This window comes from Thermobia domestica, chromosome 12, assembly GCF_964235325.1.
Source record: "Thermobia domestica chromosome 12, izTheDome1.hap1.1, whole genome shotgun sequence".
Taxonomy (NCBI): Eukaryota; Metazoa; Arthropoda; class Insecta; order Zygentoma; family Lepismatidae; genus Thermobia; species Thermobia domestica.
In genome coordinates, this window is record NC_137465.1 from 32,358,164 (window position 1) to 32,383,715 (window position 25,552).

Below are 25,552 nucleotides of genomic sequence, written 5' to 3' on the forward strand. Positions count from 1 at the left end.
TAGTTATAATACGACTTTATTACCAATACATTGATTAAATAGCTCATGACATCACAGAATCTGTCGAAATGCGTACAGTACTAAACTGTACACACAATGAAATAAATAGCACATAGTAAGAAGAAAATTGAACATTATAATACTTTACACTTAAGTATGGTTTATAACAAAAAAGAAGGAAATGACTTTCCAAAAAAAATCAGCTCTTGCAATAAAAATAAATGCTTTTAGTTTTCTTTCTTTCTTAACTAAATCATGGGGCAAAATACAGCAAATTTCATTTACGAATATACGAACTTCTTTTCTGGGAATAAGATGAACACAGTACATTACTCCACTCTTAGAGCTTATACACTACATAAGTAAGTAGTTTGTACTTTCTTTCACCATGACACATGGAGCCTTATCCGAATATAGAATTATCATCACCGTAATCATCAGAATCACAATATGCGTAGAAGTCTGGATCCATTCCATAGTAAAGCTCTTCAGGATAATCAGCAGGATCGAAATCTGAAGAAAGAAAAAAAAAAATGAAAAAATGTATAAAAATCAGCTTATTTAGACGTCATACATTAACACTGCCGATTAAACACATCAAAGCTTTCCCTTTGAGTTAATTTTGTGAATTAAAACTACACAATTAATCACAATTAGACACGCTTTATACTTTATAGTGATTTCATATATAGTGAAGTAAATATTAACCGCGTTAAACGAAGAGCCTGATCCTGTTAGAAGAAGATATCAGCATCATAATCATCGTAATCCAAATCATCATCCTCAGAGAGTCGACACAGGAATGGATCTATTCCATAGATTAAACCAAAGCAGTCATCTGAATCAGACGGTTCGAGATCTGGAAAACAACACAATACTTGGTTATTTTTCTTCAACATAGATGCTTGAAAAAAATCATGGTATTTGTCTATCACAGACTAGCATGAATTCATTTTACTTAATGAATTGAATTTCCAAGCGTGACCCGTCAACCATAATATGGAACAGGGGAGACTTACAACGAAGCAGCGCTATAACTGTTTTTAAATGTTTCTTCTGCTGCAGTTTGCCGAATTGACGGATTTTTTTTTTTTTTTTTTTTTTTTTTTTTTTTCAATTGCAGGGCTCATAGTGGTCTGGTCTCTTCTAAATAGTTGGAAAGTGACCAAACGTACATAAAAAGGTGGCTAAAATCTCATCAGAAAGTAACTTTAAACCTCGATGCCAAACTTGGCATAAATTGAACATTTTTTTTTTTTCAAGCATAGCTGAAATAGTAATGTTTTAACATGTTAAGTTTAAAAATTATTTTACTTAAGTTTGTCAGCCAAAAAAAGGATTACTTGAGTTTAGAGGTTCATTATTACTTACATACTTTGTATGGTTTTGCATTTCAACTTGAATCTCGATGGGGTAAGGCCAAATTTCTATATTTTCATTACGTCCAATAATACAAAATTAAAGTAATTAATACATAGCATCTAGATTATCATTAACTGGTAATAAAATTTTGTTTTGTACGATTGGTTTGTAACAAATTTTGTCTTGGTACACGTGATTGGTAAACAAAGGTATGGCTTCTACCAACACTCTGCATACAATGGAACGTAAACTATAAGCAGATAATATTATGTCATTCTCCTTGAACACAATAAGATCAAAGCAAATAATGTGGATTATGTTTATACCCTTATTATGAACTTTTAAAATAAATTACAAATGTTAACTAAAAATACAGTTGCGTACAAAATGAATTAAAAAGTAGTAACAAGAACGTATGCTAACAATCTACGCTAGAAAACTGTCAATCCAAAACATAAATCACATGAAAAAAATATTTTACCCCACAAAAAGTAACTTTTAATGACAAACTCGAAGAAAGGCAGCTTTTAGTTATATATATATATATATATGTATATATATATATATATATAAAGTGACTCGCTATAAGCCCTTTAATGTTTGTTGGCAAATCATCTTGTAGTTTAATGAATTTCTCACATTTTTCAAAATTTACCGGATGTTTTATGGAAATATTAACTTTTTTCTTTCTTTTTTTTTTTTTTTTTAAACCTGTATGTGACACTTGGCTATAAAGGTAAGTTTATCCACTGTTTTAGCTTTAATGTAGTACTTTGAAGCCGCTGTCTTGCCATGGATTATTAAAGTTTAAAATTTCAATTTTTCTAACGTGGTGCTATTGTAACTGCTTCTCCTAGATCAAAAATGGTTCTTAATTCATTCTGTAGTTCTTGTTGTGAAGTTACAAATCTGCAAGCTCTAAGAAAAAAAAAAAATATCCGAGCATTAGCCTTTGTCAGAATGTACCGATTTTTTTGTGAACATAATAATTACAAGTTGCAGGTTTTCTGAATTATGTAGTGGAAAATTTCTTACTGGACCTGGAAACTAAAAGGTCTCAAAAATCTATTTTGTTTTATTGGATTCTAGTTCTATGGTAAAGTTTATATTAGCGTGAAGGTTGTGTTCATTTACCAAGTTAGTTAAGTCCTCATCATTTTTATACATAATTAATGTGTTATCTACAAAATAAAAGTATTTATGAATTTATATTGATCCTGGTTTAGAATTTTGGTTTGAAACTTGTTAATAACTATGCTGACCAAAAGAGATGAAAGGGGCTTCCCATAGCTACCATTAATTTACTTTCAAATTTTTCATTCAAACGAACATAATAATCTGTAGTGAGACAAAGCTACAAAATTTCTATAATTTCATATATTTCTAAATCGCTGAATTTGTTGTTGAATCGTTAAGCCACTTTTGATTGCTTTCGATAGCAATACTGATTGGGAAAATGAAATGAAATCTTTTAGTTTTACGTCCTACGATTATGCCAGCTAGGTTAAAGGAGATGGTGATGATGAAAAATGAATGAAATGGTGGAATGAAGGAAGTGGGAGGAAACGGAAGCAGCCCGAGAAAACCCACGCACACGGTGTTTGTCCATCACAAAGCTCACTTGGCGCGAGCTGGGATCGAACCAAGGACCCTATGCACTAGACATAAAAGCTCTACCACTGAGCCACCGCGGTCCCTAATATTGATTGGAATGGAATTATACATGTCCACGATATCTATTGAAGCTAATTTAAAACAAATGGCATTAGCTGATTAATAAATTTCTGTTTTGAAGTCGGCACTATTATTTATATTAGAATTTGTCTGTTTTTGAAATATAGGTGGATAACCATTTCCTATTCTATATGTGGGAAAGCTTCTATTAAATACTACAGGTACTAGGGAGAGACCTTCTTCATATACTCTCTGTGTACCAAATATTATTGGGAGTGATAAGGCATGCATTTTTAGATTCTTCGTAATTTCTCACTTATCAGCCAGGATACATCCAAAAAGTCATTGGCTGTCCGTGAAACTTTATTCTGGGATCTGTAACTAAGATGTAGTCATAGTTGCTAATTTTATAACTTTTCTGTGTAATCCTTTGCTGCTATAAGTGAGTTTACTCCCTTTATATGATCTGTTGCACTAACATTCATTAGTGTTCAACCAATCTTTACGCTCAGAAATAAATTTCCTTAATTTTCGATGATGCTTTAAATAAATAAATAAATAAAAAGATCAATTCCAGTTTTATACATGGAAGAAATTTTCTATAGAAGGAATGAATTCAGATAGTTTTAATTTTTTGCTAAGCATGTTGAACTTGAAGCTTTGTTTGAAAATAATATGGAATTTTATGGGCACATTTTTATTCGTTACGTATAATAATGATTTTTTTTTTTTTTTTTTTGAAATTCTACAATTAATTTTCTTCTTTTCAACATCATCAGTTAAAGGAATGGTTAGGAGTTATTGTGACTATTTTGTTCACAAAAAATCGGTAAATTCTAACAAAATGAACGATAACGACTGAATATAACTTCACAACAAGAACTACAAGATATATATATATATATATATAAAGTTGTCTAAATACAAAAATTATTTTGTAGATAAGTTAACCAGTTCAGGGGTGTATTAGGTAAATTGTGAATGTTCTGAATATTACATTGGAATGAAAAAAAGGTGCGTGGAAACCAGTATTAAAGAATACATTAGACACGGACGAAATGAAAATACAACTGTCACATCTAGTCACATCATCTTAATTTATCTACACAATGTGGAAGAGGTTATGATCGTCATTCTGCATTGAAGTAAATGTTTTACGAACCATTTTTCGTCAGAACAAGGAACCCAGTTTAAACCTGGACAGGGGGAGCTTGGATACGCAATGGAATTTCATTATCAATAATTTCTAATATTCAAATAAGAATCTTTATTAACTTAATGTGTCACATAAAAATTACTTACAGTTAAAAGGCAAAACTATGTAAGTTAGTTATTTTGTAAGCCGAACACACCCTTTAGATCCCAGATTGAGGTTTAGGAAACAAAAGTTATTTAGCTACTATACACGAAATTCATCAAATCACAAGGAGACCTGGCAACAAACAATTGAAAGATTTCCACCAACTCAGAAACCAGATGAAGAAGAAACTATATAGTGCTACTATACACTATATAGGAACTATACTCGTGAACTATACCGACAAACTGTAAGATGTGATTCCTTACATCAAAATAAGAGAAAAAGTTCATGTGGACTTACAGCGAATAATGCATAGTTTCAAAGCTAGGGCTGTCCAAAATCGCGAAAAAGCCAAATTTCAAGAGGTCCTGTTTCGAATTCTAGAAACTGCAGATGGCGGTCTTTATCAGAGTAAAGGAAGTCACGCATACGCAATCCAAAAATGCAAATTTCATTAATGTTCAATAGGCGTACAGAGTATTCCATACAGGGTGAAATTCCCAGACATGAGATAAGCTCTGACTTTATGATTGGTCCGAAGTAGGCAAACGATAAACCTTGATAGCAGTGAACATGGAATCCTTTGGCACGATGTCGAAAGTGTTAAGGATCGTCAGCAGCATGGTTTCTCGTACTAAGGAGAACGCATTCTGCAATGTTTTCTTTCACGCTTAAAAGTGAAGAAAACGTGAAATACATCGTCACGAAATACATCGCATCACACGTTATTCAGAACACAAAAAGACATGAAGCTACCGGTTCCTCACTTCCGACTTAACTCCAAAGCATTGGATGTCCATAGTTGTGAAGGCTTACCTCCTGCCTACTTTGGACCCTCCTTGAAATCCAGGTATATCTGAAAACTCTATTGACAGTATATATGAGAATTACACCCTGTAGGGAATGCCCTGTACACTTATAGAAAATTGACGAAATATGCACTTTTGGATTGTGTATGCGTGGCTTCCTTTACGCTGCTAAAGACCACCATCCACAGTTTCTAAAATTCGAAATAGGACCTCTTGAAATTTGGCTTTTTCGCGATTTTGAACAACCCTAGCTCTGAAACTATGCACTTCCCGCCATAGGTCCATATGAACTTTTTCTCTTATTTTGATGTGAGGAATCACCTCTTACAGTTTGTCAGTATAGTTCATTAACACCTTGCATATACACGAGGAAGCTACAGAATTTGCGTGAAATTCCGCAAGTCTATTGGGGATCGAATTTATTCAGATCCCATGAATGTTCTTTTCCGTTCATTTTGGAACGGCGGAGAGGCTTAAAGCAGCTTCGAAGAGCTGTTTGAAGGAAATTCCACAAGGCGTACCAGGAGTGGCAGAGGTGTGATGATCCTCAAGAATGCTATTTTGGAGAGTTCTGGTTGTTTGCATTTTGATCTTTAATAAATCTGGATATTTTGAGGCAGACTTTGTATCTCACATAGGCTTGGTCTAAGCCTACTATTTTTCTTGTCTGAAGATGTCTTGCTATGAGTTCCGATGCAGTCACTGACCGGACACTTGTTACTCTCCATACCCCTAACATACTGGAGTCTTGGATACAATTACCCCAACCACGTACCCACAATTTTGCCCTCTCTGAAAATCAGAGGGTCTTTCATTTTGTACCGCCAATTCCTCACCTATTGTACACATGAATCCGTACTACTTACTATGACCCAACACAACACTTACACAGAACAGTCGCAGTGCATACATGTTTAGTGTTACTATTTCATAAAGTTACGTATTTCCACTATTCTGATAGTTGTGTGTACACATATTTGTTAAGGAATATACTGTCAGTCACTCTGGAACAAACTGGGATGTATCGTGAACAGCAATTAAGAGGAAGAGAAATGGCGATTTCATTCTTCATTTTCTCTTTTCACGGAAATGGGTTTATACTAGATAATAAGTACCAAATGTTTGCCTGAGTACTATAATGAAATGTAAACATTACTTTTTTTTTTTTTTTTTAAATTTAATTATCTGTGTATGAAAGATTTATTTAATACGACTAAAGGTAAAAATATGACTAATAATTTATATACTAGTTTTACATTCAATAAGAAAAAATGAAATGAAGTTTTACGTCCAACGATTATGCCGGTTAGGCTAAAGGAGACAGTGATGATGAGAGGAGTGAAATGGTGGAATGAAGAAAGTGAGAGGAAACGGGAGAATCCCGAGAAAACCCACAAGAACGGTGTTTGTCCACCACGGCGCAAGCTGGCATCGAACCAGGGACCCCAAGCACCGGAGGTGAACGCTCTTCCACTGAGCCACTGCGAACATTGAGTAAGAATTCAGTTTAAGTTGATAATGGAAGATACTAAACATCAAGAATGACCACGACTACATCGCCATCAGTCCAAATCTATGAACAGAAATTCTGCCTCAGATAAGCTCATCGTCTCAAAATACAAGAAAAACAATAGCATTCCATAAGGAGCATTCATTTAATTCGTAGTCACCCTGTACAAGTATTGGAAATTGTTAACCTACCATAAAAATAATCACCTCTGGCGGTGACGCACTTTGTTCACTGTGACACTAGCCATTGGATGCCTTTCTGGTAGAAGGCCTTGGGCTGCCGGTGCAGCCACGACGTCACCTCCTGTATGATCTCATCGTCCAAATGAAAGCGGTGTCCACGCAGAGCTTTTTACATTTCAACAAACAGGAAAAATCGCAAGGAGAGAGGTCGGGGCTTAGAGAAACTTCCCTCTTAAACTTCGTCAAAGTTTCCTGTGTTACGTTGGCCGTATGCGGCCGCGCACTGTCATGAAGAAAAATCACACCTGCCGACAGTTTTCCTAAGTGTGACACCAATACAAACTTTGGCGTTTGCTTTCCGGCTCGTAGTGATGGCACCACGTTTCGTCCCCTGTGATGATTTTATCCAGAAATGCCTCACCTTCAGCTTCGAATCTGCTCAGGTACGACTGGCACGCCTCCATTCTTTCAGTTTTTTGAGCATTGGTTGGCTGTGGACACAAACCTTGCGAAAATGAACGTGCGAGTGATTATGGAGTGGGCCAATCCGACACTGATTCCCCTTCCGTCGCCACCTCCTTCACCGTAGTTCTCCGGTTCTGGTGGATGATCTCGTCCACTCGTGCAGTAATCTGTGGCGTCGCCACTACGGGCTGCACCGGACGAACATTGCTTTAACCGTCTTTCGATCCTCTGCAAACAGCTTGCGCCATTTGATGACTGCATGGAGTGACAATGCATGCTGTACGTAAACACTTACCATTCGTCTGTGCATTGCCGGTGCGCCGACACCTTCGGCGGTTAAGAAACCGTACAACGGCACGCTGCTCACTTTATCGGCCTCCATTTTCCAGCTTGTTTGCTTTTCGATTAAGAACACAGTATTGTGCATTTGGACGACGCTGACTCACAACTGTCCCTCTTTGCAGCTCCACTTTCCTTTTCCCGTTCACGCGATAACCACCGTGCCGCCATCTATCGAGCGTTTAAAGAATCCGCTACAAGCCGGTATAAGCGTCGTTACATGTTTCGCACGGGTTTCATTCATTTCACGGGTTGACTACTAATTAAATGAATGTACCTTATATTATTATTCTATTACGTATGACTGGTGTTCGTAATTAAATACTGAATCATCCTTGCGCTTACCTTTAGCGTCTTTCTGCGAACAATATGGCAGTACCATAGAAACAGGAATACTATTTCTGTACGAATTTACTTTGTCAAATTATCTACATGTGACCTCTGTTGTTACAATTTGCAGAAATATACGAGTGACAGGTGAAAGGAAAATTATAAATTATCATTCTAATTTACCCAGTATGTAATGGTATTTTAGTATACAGGGTTAACATGATTCATTCGTTTTGAAAAGGCTATATTTTCAAAAGTATTACACGTACGCACATGAAAGATATATGAAAAGAACCAAAGAACCACAAACTCACAAAGTTTGTATTACGTAGAGTTTGGTACCCCCTTCATTGGCACATCCCAGTTCATGACTACCTAAACGATGAACTTCCGCATCGCTGGGTTGGGCGTATTGGTGAGAATGACCTAGTTTTGTTCACCCGGCCTCCCAGATATCCTAATTTAACGCCCTGCTATTTCTTCCTGTGGGGGTAAGTTAAGGACCTTGTTTACGTACCCCCACTACCGCAATTCTTAGTCGAGCTCAAAGAACGTATCAGTGCTGCAGTGCTGACAACTGAAAGGACTACGCTACAAAACGTACGGAATGAGTTCATGTATTGTTTGGACGTGTGTCGTGTCACCAAAGGTGCACATATTGAACATTTGTAGAGGGTGTAGAAACTTGGTGAGTTTGTGGTTTTTTTTCATACATGTCTCATGTGTGTACGTGAAATATTTTTGAAAATAAAGCCTTTTCAAAATGTATGAATCATTTATGTTAGCACTGTATTAACTCTCCTATTATAACACAGTAAAAGAAAACAAGAATTACTCACAGAAGTACTCCATTCAAGCAAAAGAAAATTTGTACATAGAACCACATGCGTAAATAGGAAATCGGCCATGTTTTTGTTCCTATTGTACTATGAAGCAAATGAAGAAAGAAGCACGTGTATTGGTGAACAAATAACGAAGAAGAAAAATGGAGGTATTCTTAAAAGATATGACGTATATCACAAAGTTGCCATCATAATATTTGATTAATTTTTAAATTCACAAACAGTTTTTTAACATGACTATATATTAAGCAAATAGAAGTTTCAAACTTTTAATAATATTCAGAGGAATAAGCATTGCAAACAAGTAAGATGTACTTTTTTTTAAAAGTTTAAATATTTATTTAAAGATATGACTTGACATGTATGTATATAATTTATAAAAGATATATAAAACTTTAATGAGTCTATTTATTATTGTTTATCAACTGGATCTTATCACCCGTACTTATTTTATTATTCAATATGTTCTACAGACATCATTGCATCTTTTGTTCCCATAATAAATTAGTGTCTTCAAAGAAATTCCTCTCAACCTATATCTATAGATGATACCCAATAATGCGCTGAGCTTTCTTTCTTTTTTCTCAAGATGACTTGCGAAAGAACTGCGAAAGCATAAGAATGAAGCATGTTATACACAACCGGATCCCTTTAGGTCTGTCGGCAAAACGTTAAGGGATACCTTTGGAAAATAGTCATCTAAATTCTTTAATTCTACTTATCCTTTCAATATCATAATCATGATCCGACATAGCAATGAGAAAGCGATTTCAGTCGCAAGAACTAACTTTTCCTAATTATACCAAGTGGAGTCTGCTTGATGATCTATAATTATAACTACTATATATATATATATATATATATATATAATGTACTATAATACTAACTACATATAGAAACAACCCTTCCCAAAGGTACAACAGTTAGCACATAATGCCACGTAGTCCCGGGTTGATTCCCGGTGGAAAAAGCACTACAAATTTACTTACAAAATCATTCACTTAAATTAATCATCCGCCTCTTTTCGCCTAAACGGCATATACGTGGGACGTTAAACAAAAATTTCACATATAGAAACGTAAGGAACTTTTATAATGTTATTTGGAAAGTGCACTTCAAAACTGTCACGTCATACATGAAAGAGTTTGTTTTATCTCTGATCTATCGTGTCAATTACTGCCAGAAAGCGCTTCACACTAAACTTCCAATACTTTTAGAAGTATTTTGAGTATCGTGATATTTAAATAGCATATTAACAAGTTTAACTGCATCGATCTTACTAGACACGTGAAAACAGTCATGCAGAGTTAGTACGAAGATAATCCTTGATTTCCTACAGATGGAGAATTGTCATAATCATCATAGGATTCTGTCATTACTGGCACGTTGCTTGCCACAACTGAGAAGCTTCCACGTTCCACGGTCTTCCGCTAACCTTTTCGTCTTCACGTACGAATTTTCTGTTTTGATATCGCCCATTAATTGTAGTCTCCTTCGTCCTCTCCCTCTCTTTCCTGCCGCCATACCCTCTAGCACGTCTCTCACTATACTGTCCATTCTTAGCCATTGTTCCAACCAGTTCTTCTTCTTCTTCTTCTTCTTAATATTTAAAACTTTTTTCCTCCCCACCATTTCTACCACCTTCTCATTCGTTTTCCGCTCAACCAAGCTCATTCTTCTCCACACCTACATTTCGAAAGCTTCTAGTCGTTTTTAATTGTTTTTGCGTAATATCGATGTTTCTGACCCATACAGTACAATACTCCACACGAAGCATTTTATGAATCTTTTTCTCAACTCATCAAGATCCCATAAAATAGAATTTTCTTCCTCCTAAAGGCTTCTTTCCCCACTCCCATTCTCGCTTTTACTTCACGTTCACACTTCATATCATCACTAATAATACTACCCACATATCGAAAATTAGACACATGTTCAATTTTCTCCACTCCTACTTCCATATTAGATACCGATCCCTTCGCTTCAATCACCATGGCTTCTGTCTTTCTAACATTTATTTTTATTTCATATTCTTCACACCCCTTCCTCAAGTTTTCTAACATCTTACTGATTTTTTCTTCAGATTCTGCAACAAGCGCCATATCATGTGCAAACTGTATACACCTAACCATTCTACCTCCTACTGAAATGCCGTCTTCATTTGGTAGGCTATTTTTCACTCTCTCTTCTAGATAGATATTAGCTAATGTAGGCAAGAGACAGTATCCTGTCGAACTCCTCTTCTATTGCACTCTCCTATGTCATTTCCTCTCCTATTCTAATACTTATTTGTTGGTTTCTCATGAGTTTTCGATCTTTCCATTCCAGTCCAACCTTCTTTAGAACTTCCAACAATTCCCAATTCACGCATTCAAAAGCCTTTTCTAGATCAATAAATTCAACATACACCTCTCCCTTTTTCTATACATTTTTGCCGATCATCTTTAATAAACCAATTACATCTCTTGTGCTCTTACCTTTCCTAAACCCGAACTGTTCCTCCTCAACTTTTTCATTTATTCTTCCATACAACCTTTTGTTCAGAAATCGAAGCAAAATTTCTGCTGCATGAGATATGAGACTAATAGTTGTATAATCCTTAAATCTCTTTAGGCTCGATTTCTTAGCCATCGGTATCATGATTGTCTTCAAGAAGTCTTTTGGCTACTTACCTGTTTCATATATTTCATTGTAGAATCTGAACAATTCTTTCTTGTCCTTGTCTCCCATATTCTTGATGAATTCGATTATTATATTGCCTATCCCGGTTGCCTTTCCTTTCCTAATCTTAGATATAGCTTTTTCAAATTGTTCCCTAAGAATACTAAGCCCTTTCTCATTCTCGGCTACTTCAAAATCTAGATCACATTGTCTTCATCTAGGAATTCTGCATCAACATCAAGGACAAAGAATTTAACTTCACAATATTGTTTCTTATATTGGTAGCTACAGCTGCATAACTCGAAGTTTTATGTGATATTGGTTGCAATCAACAGACACTTGATATGTCCATTTCCTGTTACTCGGAAAACATCAATGCAATAATCTAGCTCAAACCAGATTCCGGTGTGCTCGTCAGTGGTGCCTTCTTGCAGATCATCCAAGGTTGTGGGTAGTGAAGGTACATATGATATTCATCACATATCCTCAAAAGAAACGACACAAACAACTAGGGCCGGTGATCTCGGTAGAACACTTGGCCATGTTGTCCAACGCGACCGATCATCTGTTTGGCAAGTATTCGTTGCCGTCAAAACCATCAGCAGCTTGAATCAGTCAGCTGGTTAGTACTTCAAGGTAACTTCTGGCCGGTAACAATTTGTTCCTCAAAGCTACAGGGACTGTATACAGTCCGCTTTGATATGGCGCAAAATACATCAATAGATGGAAAGTCACGTTCAATCTCCAGGATAGCATGAAAACTCTCCCTGCCCAACATTCTCACATTGTGCCTATTGACGTTTTCACTTACGTGTAAGATCCCCTCACCACTGATAGTCTTTGAAAGCAAGTTATACCATTTTCTATTAACGCCAAAACATTTTTGCAGAATTCAAGTTGCATTTGTCACGTCTCGTCTTGCGTTTAGGCCACTCGAACATTCGCGTACGTGACATCGTATTATCACTACACAGTTCCTGCAACAGTTTCAGACACTTACTTGGGTGATTTCTTTAATTTTACAAGGAATTAAAAGACTCACTATAGTACGCGTGGACTATAGCTTGTATGGGTGAAACTGCACGTATATGCGCAACATCTTTGTGGGATGTGTATCTCTTGGCCAGCGCTACGCACTGATTTCGTGAGTGTTTTTCTGGCGCGATCACCAGGTTGCTTCAAGAAGAATGGTCGTCCTGGATGCCTCTGTTTTTGACATCATGCCTTCTAATGAAATTGTACCATTGCAAAAACGGCTTGTTACTAGATGTATTTACCTTAAATTTCCATCTGAAAGGAGCCTGCACAGTTACAATGTTTTAGCAAATTTCATCACGCACCCAGCTGTGTTGTTGTGGGGTGAGTATCATCTTGGACTCCACTGCAGACTATGAAGGTACCATATATACGAGGTCTGGTTAAAAAATAAGGTGTCAACGGTTTTGTCACAAACTTATAAATTAAAGGTGATATACTCTCCTCCGTTGTCTATATACGTTTGCATAGGAAGTTTTTGGAATCAGTGGTGGAAATCTTCAGGTGTCACCGTCTTGAGTACCGATGCTGTTTTCTGCTTCTCTTCCATAGTTTGAAAATGAGTTCCCTTGAGGGCGGATTACACTTGCGGAAAAAGAAAAAATAGTATGATGCCAAGTCCGGGGAATAACATAGGTGTTCCACCACTGGTATCTTAGCTGCCAGAAACTGCTTAACGGTCAAAGGAGTATGCGAAGGAGCATTGTTGTGATACACAATTTATTCATTGTTCTTCCACAAGAGGGGCCTTTTCTTTCTCAAGTGTTCTCGCAGCTTTACCAAAACCTGCTGATAATACTGCTTATTCACTGTTTGACTTGATGGTACCCATTCAGTCAAAAGCAGGCGATTGATATCAAAGAACACAATAAGCATGACCTTCATTTTCGATTTGCTCTTACGTGTCTTTTTCATTCGCGGTGACTCTCGTTTTCCATGGATTGCCGCCAGTGACAATTTTTATTAAAAAGTCCGGTTCTGCTTCCGGAAGTCTTTCTGCTCCTGCATGAAGTTTTTGGCACCACTTTGGAACAAACTTTGCGCATGTTCAAGTGGTCGTGCAGAATTGTGCAACCACCATGTCTGCTATCATTCGAATGATGAGCCTGCGACTTTTCCGGACAATGTCAGTCACTTTTGCCACATTTTCTTCTGTTGTTGCTGTGACAGGGCGACCCGGTCTTTCATCATAATCGTTCTCGTCCCTTACTGATGCGTTTGTGCCACTCAAATACTCGCGTACGTGATATCGTATTGTCACAAGACAGATCCTGCAACAGTTTCACACACTCACTCGGTAGTAATTTTTTTTTAATTTCACACGGAATTTTAAATTAATGCGTTGCTGAATTTGTGCCATTCTTCCGGCAACACTATTGAACACCTCTCTCTTTTCAATCGCTGCTCATAGACTAAACCAACAGAGAGCGGCAACTCATGTATATCATTCTCTTCTTGAAGGTCAAAGGTTGCTCTGCGCGCATGCGCTCCCCATGTGCTGCCACATTCTCGTTATTATTATTATTATTATTATTATTATTATTATTATTATTATTATTATTATTATTATTATTATTTTTTAGCCAAGCCTCGTATAAACATATTCCATTGAGTAATTTATAACTACTTAAAATCAAAGAATGCTTTTGTGCTCAGGGTGTATATCTAACTAAACAGTTTTATACTCGTTAAAAGTTAAAAACCGTATGTTCTCGACCCTAACACTACAGAAAACATTTAAGTATACCGTTTAAATACTTGTAGCAAGAAACTCCTTTTGCACTGCTCTTTCAAATGTTATTACGATAACGATAATGTGGCCGTAAGTACAAAGACAAGACATTGATGATTGTGACGGTCTCCTTAAAATTCTGCATACACTGTATTCTTTCTCCTTTCTTTCTCTCTGTCTAACGCAGCGTTTCCCAACCTTCTTCAACTTGCGGCACACTACGGGTGTTACTTGGATTCTAGCGGCACACTTATAGATATTATTATTTGTAAATATAAAACACAGTGGTATTTTTCTGTGATTATTGATCTTCTCACAGAGAGGAAAGCTCTATGACTGGTTTTTCCCCATGGTAAATCATTATGTTTATTTTTCATTCTAATTTAAAAATAGAAAACAATTGCAAAGAAATATTGGACTCAGCTTTTTAAAACTACGCTTTCTTTTTAAAAACTGGATAAAATCTTTTACTAAGAAGGAAGATCACTAAATAACGAACGAACAAACGAACCTCTTTTACTTTAAAAACACAAATGTAGGTAATTTGTCGAAAGGATTTAACAATATTTTAAACTTTCAAGTTACAAAATAGTCTGCAACAATAAAGAAGCAATAATGGTTATAACAATGATAACAAATACTTTTTTCAACATTAGAAATGTACAGAACAGTAACCCGGTATGAAACTTAAAATTGTATATTCCTAGTAGAGGTTCATAGTAATGTGAAATACAAATGTACATTTTTCCCTACGTTTTGCAATTTGATTGCTATAAAATTAATAATTTTGTTTCGATTCCTTGCGGCACACCGGTTGGGAAACGCTGGTCTAAGGCAATAAGACAACAAAGGCTTTTCTTCATTAACTATTTATGGAGTGAAAGCTAACTTTTTTATTAGTGCAGTTAATTAGATCATTTTCTACGCTATTATGGAAATGTCTTTTAATTATCATGCGTCCATGCTGGACTTCTTTTCCTAGAAAGTTAAAGTTTTATGTCAATAACTGAATACGTACCTATATCATATATATCATCATCATCGTCATCATCTGTGGTATCTGGCGATTGAAAATAGATATCATCCATAAAGTCTGGTCTTAAGTGTTCCACACACAGATTTATTGTGCTAATTTCAAGAAGGGGTGACATCCCTGAGTAGCTCTGGACGGCGCTACTATGATTAACCGTGATACCTGAACCTTAAAAAGACGAAACATGAAGTAAGCATACTATATATCTAATAAAATATTGAAAAGTAATTCATATTTTGTCATCTTCAAGATTGAGAGACAAATGTCATTCAACAGAAGAACCAACTGGTCTTTTCTTACATCGTATCGTCTATAAGCACATAATTAATGAAATGGAAGAGCGAAACTACCTCAAAATTAATATTTTCAATTTGCAATACTTATTTATTTGAACACACCTCGTACACATGTATTGATACAGTCAGTTGCTTTTACATACTTTTACATAAATATGTGCGTTGGAAATTTAATAGTGGAAATTATTTAATTACCACCACTACAGAGATACTTGGTGCACTTTTACAGTGCTTCAATGAAGTCTCCAGCTTCCTCAACAACTCGCCAACGTATGGAAGTTCTAGTATTCCTGTAACAGCACCTGTTCTGTTGATAGTTCTGACACAACGAGTGCCTGTTCTATTGTATCCAGAATCTTGAGAAGAAATTGGAACCAAATTCAAGGAAATGCTTCCTCCACTTTTGGAATTAAATCATAAGCCTCTGAGGGTATGATTTAATCCCAAAAATGAAGAAACCGCTCCGTCAGAACCATCAACACAACAGGTGCAGCTACAGGAATACTAGATTTCCACATTGCTGACAACGAGTTGATGAGAACGTGGCGACTTCATTGAAGAACTGTATGAGGTTCACACAAATCTCTCTTTTGTACTAGTAGTAGTGAAATAGTTATCACTATTAAATTTCCAACCTACGTATATAACATACAACTGAATCAATGATTGCAAAAAGGACCTAAATAAAAAAAAAAAAAAATAAAAAAAAATAAAAAAAAAATTCTAAAATTTGGATTATGAACTTTTCTATTTCTCTAGGGGCATATACAAATTTCTGTATAGGAAGGGAAAGTGCAGAAGATGTTACAACGGTATAAACGCACCACTGAATTATAGCCGAGAGCAATAAAAGTCTGCACTTCTGAATTTAAACAGATTTTCTTTAGTATCTCAAACCTACAAAAAATGGACTAGGATCCTTTCTGCAATCACCGATTCAATCTAATTATACACCTGAAATGATATTTATAATCAATTTCAGGGTGATTACTGGGGTTGATTTGGATATTTCCAATATCTTACTAGAAAATTTCCAGTATGATATAACATGGTGAAGTGAAAAAAATGGGTGAGTGCCACATTCGAATGTATGCTGTGATATTTAACAGCCTGTAAAATATGTTGAATCTCTGTTGTATCAGCATACGAGATTCATGAGGTCTTCAAGAAGCAGAAAATGACAGATCAGGAACTAAAATACACAATTCATATCCACTGGCATATTAACGGAATATATAGGAACAAAGTAACTATTAAGCTCTCTTACCTGACCTTCATTCGACATTTCGTTCGTCTGTTATAACTCGTTTTATATTGTTCCGATTAATTTTCGCGCTATTTAAGTCGGAAATGAGACATTTATGCATTCATGTTGATTTACAATTTTTTTCATGTTTTCCTGTGAGAAATTATTTTCCAAAGTTTCTTGGTGTTCTTTCCAAATATTCTGTATATCTATTATTAGCTACATATTAGTTACAAATCGTTTAAACGTACCTCCAATAGTCATTTTCAATTTGACTGGTTTTGTTCTCATTTTCACCGATTCTAATGCTGCTCGCAATGTGGCATCAGTAACGAGATTGCAACCACTGATATCAAATTCTTCCAAATCGTTACATGAGGACAGTATCCTAGAAAGAGAAGAAACAACAAGAAAAGGCTGTTATTTTTTTTATCTTAGTGTTATGACTGAAGGCAGTTTTTCGCCCATTATTAATACCTCTCTGCTCTACCTTACGTAAGTTCAATATTACGTATCAGTTTTAGTTATTAATATTAACAAGAACATTTAAGTTTCCAATTGTTTTATGTTAAATGAATTACAAATCTGTGTTACGTGAAACAACGCTTTTCGCACCGTAATTTCTACTGCTCGTGCAATTACAGTAGACTCCCAAGTATCCGGCTCACGACTATCTGGCATATTTTTCTTTTATCGTAATTAAATGAGGAAGGTAAGGAGTTGTATTGGCAACATTGCCAAGGCATTGGAACCGGGCGTCTGCTACGATCCTCCTACGTGTCGTGTGCAAAATACAAGTTGTGACAGGAAATAAGCAGCGTTCTGCTCTTTGACCATTGTTTCGTCAGTGTTTAACGGACCTCAATACACTACGCTTGCCACTGTTTCTGATTACAATTGTACAGTACGTATAGTACTGTATTCGTAAATTATTTTTGGTATATGCTTATTTTATTTATTTATTGTTTTAAGTGTACTACAGTGAAGATTTGAAAATGGGTGATAAACGAAAATAAGTTGCAGTGACTATGAAGGAGACTATTCATAGAACTCCGGCTTATCAGACTTTTTTGTTATCCAGACTGCCCTTCCGCCACATTACGCCGGATACTCGGGAGTCTACTGTATTTGTAACTTTTCATTTCAGATTTCTTTATACCTTACTAGCTTAATTGAGAAACATGAAATCTGAAAGTGAAAATTAGTCCTGTAATAAACTAATTTGTGCATTATTTTTGGTGTACCCAGCTCAGACAATTTAATCATTGTGCGTTCTCGCAACGGAGTAGCAGGAACGAGCAGACGAAGCAGCCAGTGGCCTTGGCAATCAACTGTAGCCAATCACAGTTCTACTTGTGCTTACGTCACTTTGGTAGGTGGGACTAACGTGAACAGCAAGAACAAGGAGAAAACTGCGTGACGTAGCCATCATTGGGCGCAAACTCACTCAGCTGGAAGGAGGACTGCGCACTCACTGCGACGATTAATTAATATAAAATGTAGAATTGCGAATATCCACTTATATTTTCGTAAATAGTAAACATCCACATTATTTATAGTCAAAATATTATTCATTTCTTGTGAAACAATGTAAGTATAGCACTAATATCAAATATAAGCTTTATTAATGTGAATCATTGACGTTATTTTGACCCAAATCCTTTCGCCTCATGGTTGTGCATGGTACGAAATTATTGTGATCAACTATGTTAGCAATTATTGTGATCAGTTGTTTTTCGGTTAAACGATGCTGAAATTTTGTCCTATTCGCAAGTTTAAGGTTGTTATTTGAATTTTCGCCTATGTGTGGTTAGCGGTGAAAGAAGCTATTCCTTTGTGATAACTTGTTTCGTCGTTAGCGCTCGGGTGAAAAATTCGATTAATGACTATCTAATGTAATGTTTGCTCTACTTGGATTACTATCCTATGGAGTAAACATCACAGTCCAGGTAAAATAGAAAATAAAATCTCGAATGAACGAAAGAATAAGTAAATAAACTATAGATGGTACTGGTAATTTTTATGTACAAATATATTAAAATGCATAAAGGATTTTAAAATTTTGTTAATCAAATACGTTTAGATTGTTCACTACGTTGGTGTGTAAAGAAATTATTAAATAAATACTATCTGCTGTAGCCCACGAAATATGTTATTAAAGCTGACAACCATGAAAGCTATACAACAGATACATATCACAATTCCGAATCGAATTCTCCCTTTCCCAATTTTGACTGAAGATATTCAGTGCCCCCACCTTCGCAGGATGACATTTTGGTTAACTTCTTAAGTTTTCTCAGTTTTAATACCAAATGAAGCAAAAAAACTCGTTCCGATGTGGACAAGTAGAAAAATAGTTTTAATGTATCATATTTCAAATTTCTGCTACTTCCATCTAATAACGAAGGGAGGTTTAATACAAAAATAGTTGATTTAAAAAAAGTTAAGAATACTATTAGCCAATGTAAAGCATTATTTTTGTTTTTCGAAAAGGAAAAATAAATAAATATTTTATATATATATGCAGTGGCGGATCCAAGGGGGACTGTAGGGCTATAGCCTCCCCTCCTTGACGCTCAGGTATACACTGGATAAAATGGGTTTCAATCCTGCTTCACACTGGATAAAGCGGCAAACTATGGTTTAGCCCCTCCCTTTATCATATCCTGGAGCCGCTACTGTATATATATATTGAAAGGTTTTCTTCCCTCTTTTCTACTCGTATCGACTCACTCGTCCTGTTATTTTATCTTCCTCTACCAAACTCTCTTGACTTTCCCGCTAGTAACACAGTCACGTGACACTGCATTCCAACTTGGATGCTTTACAGCTACTTTATTATTATTATTATTATATTTTCCTTTTATTCCCACTTCTTTTCTATGTAGGGAAGCGTTTGAGTGACAGTGATAAAAGTGTACCTGTTTTAAAGGCGTACGACGTTTGTTTCACTTCAGGTTGGTGCAATAATAATTGCAATTTTTGTTAGTTTAAATTTTGATGTATAATTATGGGAAAAACTTTTATTTAACAATGGTCATGTTATATACCAACTTAAAAAGAATGTTCGCTCTACTTATCCTTGCAATTAGTTTTTCTGTTCGATGGAAAGAAAGCAAATTTCAGTAATTTTATTGTACGAATTCTGATTGGGACGTAAAGCTGGAGCAACTACCCGCAATATCAACCGAGCATTTGGTCAGGGGATCATCAGTGAATGTACAGTTCAACATTGGCTCCAAAAGTTTTCTCAAGGAGCAGATCAGGAGGGTGGCGGACGACTTTATGTGATTAAGGAGCATTACTGAAAAGGACCATGCAAAACAGTTTGAAAGATTGAAGAACCGTTGACCATTCAACAGTTATTCAACATTTACACGAAACGGGAAAGTTAAAACTGGATAAAGGATGCCTTACGACCTAACGGAAACCAGAAACTTCGCGGCTATGAAGTCTATTCTGCACTTCTTCTTCCAAACAAAAGTGATCCTTTTCTTGATCGCATTGTCACATGCGACGAGAAATGGATACAACCGACGGCGTTTCACGCAGCGGTTGGACAGCAATAAGTCATCAAAGCAGTTCCTAAACCAAAACTGCATCAAAAGAAGGTAATGGTTACTATTTGATGGTTGGCACGTGGAGTCGGTCACTACACCTTGAACTCTGGCGAAACTACCACATCTGTGAAGTATTGCTAAACACATGTTATCTATCACAAAGGACTGTGTAAAAACTAAACGACCTGAGATACGAAACACTTAGCTCATCAAGCTTACTCACCAGACTTTTCTCCCACCGAGTAAACTTTTTTCAAGTACCAGACTTTCCTGCAGAAGAAGACAATCAACAACAAAACAACAGATTAAAACTCCTTCGAAGAGTTCATCGGTTCTAGACATCCAGATTTTTATATCATCAGTGGACTTGTTTTTTCTTAGCAAAAATGCATAAACGCTAATAGTTATTTTGATGATTAAACTTAATTCTAAGCTGCTATATTCTGTTTTAAAGTTGATAATTAAAAACCGCAATCAGTTTTGCACCTGCTTGGTAAATTCATTACTGTATATACATACATTGCCTATTACTTTCAATACAACTATAAGAATATTACGTCTCGACAAGTTACAGCTTTATGTGCTACCAGCATATATATATTATTGTATGGACTTTCTATTTATTTATTTATTTATTTATTTATTTATTTATTTATCAAGCATTTAGGAAGGAAGCTCGAGTATTCCCATCTTTGGATTATATATGCGTTTATGCAAATGAAAAAAACTGAATAGCTAAATGTGATGCAGTTAATATCGTGATTTATAATATTATTTCTGCGACTGAAAATTATATAGCACTGTCTTTTCCTCATAACATAATGATAATCTTTTGCTTACATATAGTTCATGTTCAGCGGGAAAGGTTTTCTTAAAATCTCGATTTTGTTTTCTTCTTATATGCCTGTTTTGATACTTCTGTTATAATGGAAAATTGTTGTTTATAATGGAAAGTTGTCTTGCATATTCAAATTTACAACATGGAGGAGGTAAATTTACAACATCCGATTTTCCCTCCTTATTCTTTACGAATTGCAACCCCAAACAACAGGGTTATTTCTGCAAGTTGAAGAGAGGCATATACCAATCAATATTAAAATAAGTTTTAGAAGAGTTATCGTGGAACAGACGGACATAGACAAACTGATCGAGTCGAATGGTAGAAGCTTCGCTACGCTCGCTTGAACTATGTTCGGTTCAAACTCATAGTTCACGCTTGCTTCTTGAGATCTGATTCTGAATTATTTTCTCCCGATTTGCGATTTTTTTTTTTTTTTTTTAAATGTGAGCTTGCAAAAATCTACATTTGTGGATACCTTCTTTTTAATCACATGTACTTTCTAAGGAAAAAATATAAACTTACCGACTACAACCATCATCTGAGAACACTGCACAGCCTCTGCATACCAGTTTCTTCAAGATACCTTTGCTTGCTACATAAATGAGAGCCACATCAGACACTTTTGCCAGGTAACTACAATATAAAGTGGTCAATTTTGGCAACCGTGCAATATATTCAAATCCTCTGTCCGAAAGATTATCTGAATTCGTAGTACACCCTACATAAAAAAGATAAAATACATCAGGTTACAATAATTTTACGCCATGTTCGAAAAACATATTTAAGTTGACTGTAAAGTGTGATGTATAGTAATGAAGTATACTATACAGGTTTATATAAATATAAATAAATGAAATGAAATTTAAATATATGGTATTTGCTTACATATCATACTTATATGAACGATAATATTGACAAACACATGTTATGAATTTGGGCACTTTTGCCTCATAGCGTTCAACTTTAGCAACAAATTCAGATATTGGTAAACATGCATTTGAATAATTTTAGTATCTCAAGACTTTGCCTCAACAATGAATATGGGCGGCTCATGAACAGCACTAACAAAATTAAAAATTCCCAATAAAGAACAAAAATCAATTTTACGTCCCACAGTTATGCCGGCTAGGCTAAAGGAAACTGTGATAAGAAATGAAAGAAATGGTGGAATGAAGAAAGTGAGAGGAAACGGGAGAACCTCGAGAAAACCCGCGCACACGATGTTTGTCCACCACCAAGTTTACTTGGTGCGAGTTGGAATCAAACCAGGGACCCCACGAACCGAAGGTGAACGCTCTACTACTGAGCCACCGCGGCCCCGATAAAGAACGAAGTACACAAAAATAATTCACACACGACTGATGAACTGAAGATATTAGATTATTATTTTATTAACAATGACGATAGGACGATCAGTTAATGGCAATTCTGACATGGATATATTCTGTAGTTGTCATGATAAACGGATGTTTTATAGTTATTATGCTAGAAACTAACTGATGATATTAAGGATATCTTTGCGATTTCATGTTTTATTTATAAAATGTGAAGATTTGTGGTGATCAATTTGTAAGTTTTATTTTACATTCTCGCATTACTTTTATTTTAGCGAAGTGGACTCAGTGGGACAATTTGAAGAACAGTGGAACGCTATTCTCATTTCCTTTATTCATATATTACAATAAAGCATTGTTTTCGGTTATCTCTTAGACCAGGGTTGGCAAAAAAACGTGGTTTTTATTGAAAAAACCAAAAAACCAGGTTTTTTTGGTTTAAACCCGGTTTTTTTGGTTTAAATAATTTGCTCTATGTATTTACATCACATATGGACAGAAATAAGTTTTTTCCGCCTTGGTGTTGTTATACAACAATCGGATTACGTTGGAAGGGGTTACATAAGCTTAAAGCGAAATCCAAACCGCTTCTCGGCTTACATCCGAGAGAAATTGTCCTCTATTTGAACTCGAAACTAGGATTAACTGGCGATACGTCTGCCGACTCACTCACGAAGGACTCCTAATAAAAATACATCGCACTGATCTTTACATACTTGTTAATATAATTGTCAACAGCCATTTCAGGACAAATAAATAAATAAAATAAAAATAAACAGTTGCACAAGTGAAACCATTATACAGAATTACATATGGACAATTTCAAAATACTGCAGAGTACAGAAGAACTAATTTAGTCCAAGTTAGTTTACTACGACTTTTATTAGTCCAAGTTAAAGAAATACAACGACTTAATTTGCATATCAGTAAGGAAAGTGAATAAAGATACGAATTATTTGAATTCACTTTGGTCCTGACCCATTTATACATAAATAGATACCAAAGATACTTGATTTCAATAAATGCCTCTGGTGGGAATTTGTATGACCCTCTCCCCCCAAAAAAAGCACGGCATTTCGATGTCTTTGTCTTCAGACCGCTTCGGGGTGCGTAAGCGGTACAGAAGCGTGTTATTTTGGAAGCGAACTTGAAAAAAAAAAACCTTTACAGTACACCCAGGCCCATAGGGGGACAGAAATGAAGACTAAGAGGGCAATAACAAAGACATCAAAGAACACCATAAAATTGTACATTTACTTACTATTTACAGAATCTTTATTTTTGAATTATCGAAACCTTAAATTTTTGTTGCATTTTTGTGTGCTTAATACAATCTCTCTACGAGTCACTTTGTTTCGTATTAATAATTAAAATCGAAGTTTTTATTTTTCAAACACAAGAACAAAATTATATTACGCCAATTTTAGATTATATCAATACAAAATAGAAGCATAAACGTTTGCACTCAATTTTCTACCTTCCAAAATACGCGAGACACTACAGTTTATTTATATTCACAACTAACGTTGTGGACTATGATATTGTTGTTTGGAAGTGCACCTGGTATCCTTGGATGCTTGTCGTGGTTGCAATAATAGGGTATGGTTTGAAATTCTTGAAATGGGTAAAGGCAATGGAAGATGTTTGGTACATCTAGCAAGAAACATAATTTTACACAGAAATGAGTAGAATTCGCAAAATTGAATTTAATTCGGTAAATATAATTGCAAGAATTTCACTGGTTTTGAGTCAGTTTAAAAATTCTCTTCAGCGTTATTTTTAAAGGGGGCAAAAAATAATTTAAAAGGGCAGTGTCCCCTCTAGCCCCTCCCTGGCTACGGGCCTGAGTGCACCTGTTTATATACAGTGAATTTTGGCGATGAAACATGCCAGCTTCATTCCAGACATTCTGCAATTAAAATAAAAATATTTTAAAAAATATATTTACCTGAAATATCCAATGTATGTATCTCCAGACAGTTTCTAGAAAGCAGATCCAAGAAACGATCTGTCACTGCAGAATTAGTTTGCAAATTCAAATTTTTCAATTTCCTGAGTGTAGCGATAGGTTTCAAGGCATCGTTATTGATCAGTGGAAAATATTGAGCCAAACTTAAGACTTCAAGCTCTGGAACATGATTACAGATTTCAGCTATATCACTACCAGTTATACTCATACATCCATCGATGCTAAGTTTTTTGAGATTTTTGAGTTTCTTTAGGCCTCTCACAAGATGTTTACATCTAATATTTCCGCATTCATTGAGTACAATTTCTTTCACAGTTGGTGGAATAACATGGAAACATTTCGTGGAAATTCGAGAGTTTTTAGATAAATTAATCGTTTCCAGCTTACGGCATCGCCTCAAAAGCGATTGAATGTCCCGGTCCCTAACTCCTGTGCAGTCTTCCACGCTAAACCACTTCAGGTTAGGGCACTGAAGTGCAATCGCATGGACTCCACTTGAGTGCATAGGAACACTCTTTAAGTTCATCTTCTGAACATTACGGCAGTATTTGGCTGAAAAGAGAAGCATAATTACATTGTTAATACAAACAGGTGAAAGAATAACGATTATATATGCTTGAAAGGTTTTCAATTTTTTATTCTATTTCCATTAAATATAATCACTGCACTGGACAAAAAAATCAGATACCCCCTCTAGATATAACATTGTTCCTATCGCTATAAGTGGCTTTATTTATCAGAGGGAAGATTTCACGGAAGGATAAATCTTCCGGGTATTTTACTTTCTATTCCAATGTATTATTGTTTTTAATCACCTTGTGCTACAAACTCATTTTTTTAAGATTAAATCAGAAGTTGTTAGCTGACTGCAGTTAAAAACTATTCAAATATTGTATTTTTCAGCACTTGTCCACAAATACAACCATTTTGCAATTACAAGAACAATTTCTTGATATATTTTTAGATTTTTAATACACCTGCTTGCATTGACAAAATTTAAAACCTGAAGATCTAATTTCTTTTTATTTTTCC

At 35.5% G+C, this 25,552-nt stretch overlaps 1 protein-coding gene across 3 annotated transcripts in view; it reads right to left on the minus strand.

The window, feature by feature from the left end:
• Positions 1-25,552, minus strand: part of LOC145666405 (uncharacterized) — an 86,789-nt gene continuing 61,237 nt past the window's right edge. For 2 of the 3 annotated variants that reach the window (XM_081733617.1, XM_081733615.1), the window contains exons 7-12: positions 24,500-25,072; positions 21,740-21,935; positions 17,068-17,204; positions 15,260-15,442; positions 709-859; positions 1-513 (exon numbers count right to left, since the gene is read on the minus strand). In XM_081733617.1, coding sequence (XP_081589743.1) covers positions 735-859; positions 15,260-15,442; positions 17,068-17,204; positions 21,740-21,935; positions 24,500-25,072 — 1,214 coding nt within the window. In that variant the 3' untranslated portion in view covers positions 1-513; positions 709-734. The remainder of the gene's footprint in view (positions 514-708; positions 860-15,259; positions 15,443-17,067; positions 17,205-21,739; positions 21,936-24,499; positions 25,073-25,552) is intronic. The other variant, XM_081733616.1, reaches the window with a different exon arrangement.